General features: G+C 42.0%; 1 protein-coding gene across 5 annotated transcripts in view; it reads right to left on the reverse strand.

Annotated features, from left to right (window-relative positions):
- CCDC191 (coiled-coil domain containing 191) overlaps nucleotides 1-7,672 on the reverse strand; it is a 102,556-nt gene extending 94,884 nt beyond the window's left edge. For all 5 annotated transcript variants that reach the window (XM_060298075.2, XM_060298077.1, XM_060298076.1 and 2 more), the window contains exons 1-3: nucleotides 7,519-7,672; nucleotides 5,018-5,056; nucleotides 861-1,002 (exon numbers count right to left, since the gene is read on the reverse strand). In XM_060298075.2, the coding sequence (XP_060154058.1) occupies nucleotides 861-1,002; nucleotides 5,018-5,056; nucleotides 7,519-7,611 (274 nt within the window). In that variant the 5' untranslated portion in view covers nucleotides 7,612-7,672. The remainder of the gene's footprint in view (nucleotides 1-860; nucleotides 1,003-5,017; nucleotides 5,057-7,518) is intronic.
- Nucleotides 7,673-7,756: the final 84 nt, after the last annotated feature.

Genomic DNA, 7,756 nt, shown 5'->3' on the forward strand with positions numbered 1-7,756 from the left:
TTGATGCCACCTTTCCCACTGCCTGGGATGCTCTTCCTCCATCACAGCTCACCTGGCTCTTTCTTGTTATTCAGGTCCAAACTCAGATGACTTATCACTAACTGACCATTTAGTTTTCGTTTTATTTATTCCCACTCTAGAATGCATACTCCATGAAAGCAAAGACTTCATTTCTTGTTCATGACCTGCTCTTCCAGTGCCTAAAATAGTACCTGGCACAGAGTAACAATTTAATATATATGTTGAATAAATGAAGAAACAATCTGAAAAACTGGAGACATAAATGATCCAAATGGAAATTGGCTTCCAGGACATGGTACCCTGGCTTTCCTCCTACCTCAGGGGCCTCTCCTTTCCAGTCTTCTTTGCTGGTCCCTCCTGATCTTTTCATCCCTAAACAGTGGGGTTCCTCACGGCATCAGTAACTAAAATACTGAATTCCAGAGGAGTAAATGTTTTGCAGAGGCAGGGAGGTGAGGTCAGCTTTAGACTCTCTTCATAAGGAACAAAGTTGATTTATAAACTAGTGGTCAGATTATCTATATGATAGTAGATCAAGTTAACAAGCTGCCCTCTGTGCCACAGGATTAATATCTTACACTTACTAGATAACTGTGTTATGTCAAAACTGCCTCTGGATGTGGTTCTACTTCAAGAGACAAAATAAGCCTTAAATGTAAACTGACTTGTAATATTGGAGTTAGAGTAAATTAGCTTCAGGGAAGTAGAAACAAAGAAAAATTAAGAACAAGAGAAAGAAAAGCTTTCATTTCATACTTTGAAATACATTATGAGTTACACTTTAGTAAGTTGTACTCCAAAGAATTGTTAACATCGCAGCAAAAAATGTATTCTCTTACCTTCTGCATAGACTTCATCATGATCCTCTATTTGCTCAGGTGTTTCCAAATCTACAATTTGGTTCCAAAGCCTTCTGGATAAATCTGAATTTCCAGCAGAAAATGCTTTCGAAACTGCAAATTCTGAAGCTTTCTCCACTCTCTTTAAAAAAAAGAAAAAATCCACTAAGATGACAGCTTTCTTCAGGGTTAAAGAATTTCTCTCGTATTTAAGAATCTGGTTTTCTACCAACTACCAAGATACTTTCATTTTTCCATTTTTAAAGGAACTCTGAGGTTTAAACATCCACCCTAAATAATTTCATTCATTAAATATGCAATTAATTACAGTATTTTACCAAGTTTTAACAGGTGTTCACAATGTTTATATTTGAACAAAAGGTAATTTAAGCTTTAGATAACTTTTGTTTAGAGCATTAGTAATGGGATCCTGACACCTGGATATTTTATTTTAAAAAATATGTAATATTTTATTAGTTTCCATGTCACTAGGACTTGCATATGAATATGAACCACAGGCAGGTAGCTACACTTCCTCAAATTACTACCTCTGAAAGGAACTTCCCATCATATATTAGGGAAACTGTAAGTTCAAAAAAAGTGGGATAAACAGAGTCATTGAACTGCAGTAATCAGGAATATTTTAACTCAACAGTGAGAATCTAGTAAAAGTATGGCCAAATTCACAGGAACGGGGAAGGGGTTAGCAAAGGTGGTCAAACTCCTGGTGTTTTGGTTTACCTGCATGGTATAAAAAGTGTATTTTACAATTAACCCCCGACTTCACCCCTCACCCCACAAGCTGGTTTTTCTCCATGCCTGTTGTGTTCCTAGCCTTCCAACTCAGGTAGTGACAACTCTATTCTTTCAGTTCATCAGGACAAAAATCTTGGAGGCCTTCTTGAATCCACTCTCTGTTATCCCACACATAATCTGTCAGGAAATCTGTTGACTCTAATTTCAAAATATATCCAGAAGATGACACCTTCTTGTTACCTCCAGTGCTATCACCCTGGTCCAAGGCACCACCATCTCCTGACATGTTTTCTGGAATAGTCTCCCACCACAGCAGGCAGAGAAGCCCTTTTAAAATGAAAGCCATCTCCTGTTAACTACACTCAAAACCCTTCAATGGTTCCCTAGCTCCCTCAGAACAAAAGTCGAAGTCCTCATGACATACTCTGTGGTCCTCCAACATCAGGCCCTTTGTGAGCTCTCTAAGCTCGCTGGCCGCTCCTGCCACTGCTCACTCTACCTCAGCCACTCTGACTTCCTTGTTTATTCCTCCTTAAATGTGCCAAGTGCATTCCCACCTCAGCCTCTGTGCTTTCTTCCCCTCTGACTGCTCTCCTCCAGAAGGCTGTACTACTCTTTCCCTTCCCTCCTCAAGTCTTTACTCAAATGTCACCTTCGTAGCAAGGCCCGCTCTGACTACCTCTTAAAGAATTGTACACACCCTCCTCCTGGCTCTCCCAGTTTCCCTCAGCAGTTCTGACTTTCTCTGTAGCACTTATGACCTTATAACGTATTTTATCGTTTATCATCTCCCCTAACTCGAACATAAGCAGGGATTTTTGTCTTTTTAATGCGTGAAACCCCTAGCACCTAGAACAGTGCTTGGTATATAACAGATGCCCCATCAGTGTTTGTTAAAGAATGACTATGTTAAAGAGTTATTCAAAAAAGCCACACTTTCCCATAGTTTATGTTGTTGTCTGACCTATTTTGAAAATGATTTTTCCTCATGCCCTTCGTGGAAAGACTGGTAGTACAACTGTCAAAACCTGCCATGGGCTTTGCCTTTTAAACTCTCAAAGGTTTCGTATACTAAGTTTGAATTAGACAGAAGCACAGGAATAAAGTTGAAAAGGCAAGGGTAACTTGAAAAAGATATAGAAAATAGAACATATGGGAAAAGATATGAATCAGAAGAAAAATGATCTAATCAGGGTTAGAGTCAAGAAAGTATCATTTACTCTTTATGAGGTCACTCTGGAGAGATCTGTTTCCCACATTATCTTTCCATATATGTCCCCCTCTTCCATTTTGAGTGAGTGGTCCACTCAAGTGGATTTGGAAATCTTAGTTCTAGAAGTTGTAACAGTTTAGGGTACACCCAGAGTTGGAATATATTAGGGAATAAAATCAGACAAGAAGACAGAGGAGTGAACAGAGAGGTATTAAGAGAAGCAAGAGGGGGGCTTCCCTGGTGGCGCAGTGGTTGAGAGTCCACCTGCCGATGCAGGGGACACGGGTTCGTGCCCCGGTCCGGGAAGATCCCACATGCCGCGGAGCGGCTAGGCCCGTGAGCCATGGCCGCTGAGCCTGCGCGTCCGGAGCCTGTGCTCCGCAATGGGAGAGGCCACAACAGTGAGAGGCCCGCATACCGCCAAAAAAAAAAAAAAAAAGAGAAGCAAGAGGAAACAGTGTCACGAAAAGGTAATGGAGGAGAGAATTTCTAGAATAAAAAAGTGATAACTAGAATAAAAAAATGATAACTGTATCAAACAGACCTGAAAAAGTTTGAGGACAAAGAATGGACCACTGGATTTACTCGGGAAGTCATTTATGACAACTTTCTGTGGAGTGGTAAGAAGTAGAAACTGAAGGAAAATAATTTTGGACACAAGAGGATAATAAAAACACAAAGGCAAGGAGTCCAGGCTATACATCCAAAGATACTGGAAAGGAAAAAGAAATAGTATGGCAATCAGAATGGTGAAATGAGAACTTCTTGATTTTTTTCTAGATGGGAGATTTGAGGGTATAATGGAGAAAGCTACTGCAGAAGTTTTAGAGGAATGATAAAATCTAACCAAGTCAAGCTGGCTGACAGCTGCATGAAAGAGGAAAATGGTGCAGACAAGTCACAGTAGAATTTTATCCTTTTATTCTACCCACATCTTCCCCTCTGGAGGAGACGGTGACTAAATGTACAATTAAGCCCTGCAAAGGCTTGGCATTCTGACTTTCAACACTGACACGCAAGCTGAGCCTGATAGAGACTGAGAAGTGGGCTTCCTAGAGGTTAGCCTCCATGACAGTGGACCCATTTTACTGTCTTCTAAGTCAGGCCTTCTGCAGGAGCCAGGAAGCTTCCCTGGCCCCATTTATATGATCGCCCCATGCCATGAGCTTCCACTGCATCCTTAATTCTCCCAACAATTTAAAGTAAGTTGTTTAGCCCCCCACTGGACTATAAACTCTGGGAGGGCAGAAACTGTACCTGCCCCGTGTACTGTTTTACTTCCGGTGCCCAACATAGTGGGCTAGTACTTGGCAGGAACTTAATAAATACTGGCTGGATGAAAAAATGGTTAACAGTGATTATATCTGTCCTAGGTTCCACCTGGCCTGGTGCTCATAATGCCTGTCAATTTTGATAAGTAATAGCTCTTCAAAATACTACCAGGCAGAAGGATATTTTCCCAGGAAGATACTGCATGATTTTGAAACAGGTGGTGCACAAATGAGTATGGCAAGTTGCCAAAATGACACTCGGAGGCACGCACCAGAAGTGGTTTAATGGTACTTTCAACTTAAATGGTACTTGGACTCAAAAATATACGTCTCAGGCCTGGAAGAGACCTCAGAGGTTATCTAACACAATCCACCACCATTCGCCACCCCCACTCAACGCTCAAACATATTCCTCATTAGTCCTAGCATTAAGTGACCACTTAGAACCCACTTGAATACCTCTAGTGATAGAAAATCCATCTGTTTATAAGAATGCCCACTCCATTTCTGGATTGCTTTAGTTACTAGAAGATTCTTACTTGTGATGCATGCATAGCTTTCACCTATTGTATTGGTCCCACAGGTCAATGTAACTACAGTACGTTCTTTCCAATTATCTGGGGAAAGCCACAATGTCCTCTCCTAAGGCTTCTCCTCCCCTCCTCCTTTAATCCTCTTCAGATGATCCTCATGGCATTTGAAAGGGATGTCTACCTGTTATCTTGTCATTCATGCTTTTATAGAAGCCACAAAATCATGAAAATGTACTATAGTACAAAACTAAGGCAACATATATAGTCACACGGGAATGAAAACAGCAAAATATACGCAAAATGGAGACCTATTAGTATTCCTATTCCATCTGACTATGTGTGACTCTTAATTCTCTTTCTATCTTAATTATGAAATATCCTTACCTTAATCCAGTGTTCCACATTGTCAGGGTCAAACACAGGCTGTAGAAAATATATACAGAATATTAGTACCCAGCAATGTATCTATCAACTTTGCCATTTTAATTTGTCTTTCTGGTTGAAGCCTGTGGACAAGCGTCCTTTAGTCTTTCCCCAAAGCATTGCATTAGAAAGTTCAGCAACAAAAAAAATACAGAATGCTGGTAGGATGAAGAAAACACGAAGCCTTCTCTGGAACAACTTCTGACTGCTTTATCTTTTACTTAGGCCCATCTCCAGATTCTGATTTAATTGGTCTGGGGTAGGGCCCATGTGTCAGTATTTTTTTAAAGCTCCCCAGGGTTAAGAGCCAAGATAGAGGAATGCTACATATAATATTCCTTATAAAAACCCAAATAAGCACTGATTAATTAGCCAGGTTATTCAAGTGTCATGGAAACAAATCTGCTTGGAGAAAGGTGTGCGCCTCTCCCCAGACCCCTCTTTTCATGAGTAACTTGTATTTACCTAGAGCAATTGTTTGGTCCAATAAGAAATGGGGGGTAGAGTGAGGGATAACCAATCTTCCACTGTTTTACAGAGCAAAAATAAGGCAGAAATCACATAAATTTCTACCCAGGTCAGTCAGATATTAATCTGAAATTAGAAATCAGACCAGTAGGACACCTGCTTTCTTCACTCTCTGTTAACTCTCAGAAGTTTGCAGAATTCCCTCTAATAGCAACTTAACAAATAGAGGTATTTGCTTTGCTAATAATTCAGGTGGGTTTTTCAATAAATAAGGGAATATCTAAACGAGCATGCTGACACATACAGGAGGGAAAGGTATAACACTATCCTTCACTTATATAACACTTCACCTACAAAGCACCTTACAGATAACTAATTAATGCAGCTGTACTGCTGAATAATTTTGTCGCTGCAACAAAGAAACAGCTGATCCTATTCAAACACAATTGAACCTCAAGGATCTCTTGTTTTTTACCTTTCTATCCTCTAGGTAGTAACAATGAGCACTAGCAGCAAAAACTTTCCTTTTGGGGTCCCCAAAACTGTCCCCAGTTTTTACCTTTCATCATCAAGTTTATACCCATAACCTACTTTGGATCCACTCTATTATGGAACTGGTACAACAGGAGCAGACTCTGTTTCCAAGTCTCTTTAATGCTCCAGTCTGCACACTCCAGCATCTGGCGCAAGATATTCACCAAGTAAAGTATGTCCAGTGCATTATTTAGCTGGTATATTTAGAATAACCTGCAAGCACAATTGCCTAGGGGCCACAGAAACGCCACATGTCTACCGAATATTTTTTAAGGAGGGGTAACTTAAGGGTGAAAACAGCTGTAAGCTGAGAAGTCCTCCATTTGGTACTCCCATTTACATTTAAAGCATTCATTTTTGTGACTGTTAAAAAAAGTAGTCTGTGGGGCTTCCCTGGTGGTGCAGTGGTTGAGAATCCGCCTGCCAGTGCAGGGGACACGGGTTCGAGCCGTGCTCCGGGAAGATCCCACATGCCGCAGAGCAGCTAAGCCCATGCGCCACAACTACTGAGCCTGCACTCTAGATCCCGCGAGCCACAACTACTGAAGCCCAAGCACCTAGAGCCCGTGCTCTACAACAAGAGAAGCCACTGCAATGAGAAGCCCGCGAACTGCAACGAAGAGTAGACCCCTGTCGCCACAACTAGAGAAAAGCCCGCGCGCAGCAACAAAGACCCAACGCAGCCAAAAATAAATTAATTAATTAAAAAAAAAAGTAGTCTGTGTAAAGCACACTCCGTGTGACTGTGACTTTTCACATGTCATTTACACGTTTCAAGTTTACAGTGGGGTTATCAGTTTTCCATGTCTTTGGATGCTAATGCATCAAAGAAGGTGGCAAATATAAAGAGGATCTATTTTTTGATTGTTTCTACAATTTAGATTTTCAAATGAATCAAGTATTGATATAGTCAATATGCACTTGCATTTCTGAGTTCATTTTAGATACTTTATGTAAAACTAGAAGGGGAGGAATATGAGGCCGAGGACTTAAGGTGAAGATCTTACCCCTCCAACAAAGAAGTTTCCTATGATTTGCAAAACATTAAAAAAAAAAAAAAAAGAAGAAGAAGAATGAAAGAAAAGAAAAGAAAAAGAAATGAAACCGTGTGGGAACTTCCCTAAAACCAGGAGTGGTGGGGAGCCGGGATAGCTCTCGAATTCTCTTCACCGGGATGGGCACTATCAAGACTCTCCGGTTTTTGAGAAAAGCGTTAGATGGAAACAGTTCTTCCACGACGCTGCCCATCAAAGCCGTAAGGTAACCAAGCCCCAAAGTTCCTAGGCCCCCTTCACTTAGCGCAGTGCTGGCTCTCAGTGGGTCATGGCAGGAGCGGACCAGGTAATGATGCCCCTGGGGCAAGAGGGAGGACGCGCAGGTGGGGCTGCGGCTGGCCTTAGGGCCGGTCCCCGCCTCCCCTCCCCTCTCCTCTCCAAGAGCTCCCGATAGGAACGGATCACCTTGGTGAGACTCGGCTTCCTTGTAAACTGTTTCCATCCATTCAGCCCCGACCTCTCTCTTGAGGAGGTCCTTTCCTGGGGCGCTACAAGCATTTTCCAGGCTCAGGGCCGGACTTCGGCCAAAGCTGAAACAACCGCTCCTTTGCCTAGACTGCTTCCGGGTCTCCCTGGGAGTTGTAGTTCCTCTGCCCACAAAGACTGCAGGTGTGGGGCGCCGTCGAACCACCACTCCCAGGAG

The sequence above is a fragment of the Globicephala melas genome, chromosome 4, assembly GCF_963455315.2.
Source record: "Globicephala melas chromosome 4, mGloMel1.2, whole genome shotgun sequence".
Classification (NCBI taxonomy): Eukaryota; Metazoa; Chordata; class Mammalia; order Artiodactyla; family Delphinidae; genus Globicephala; species Globicephala melas.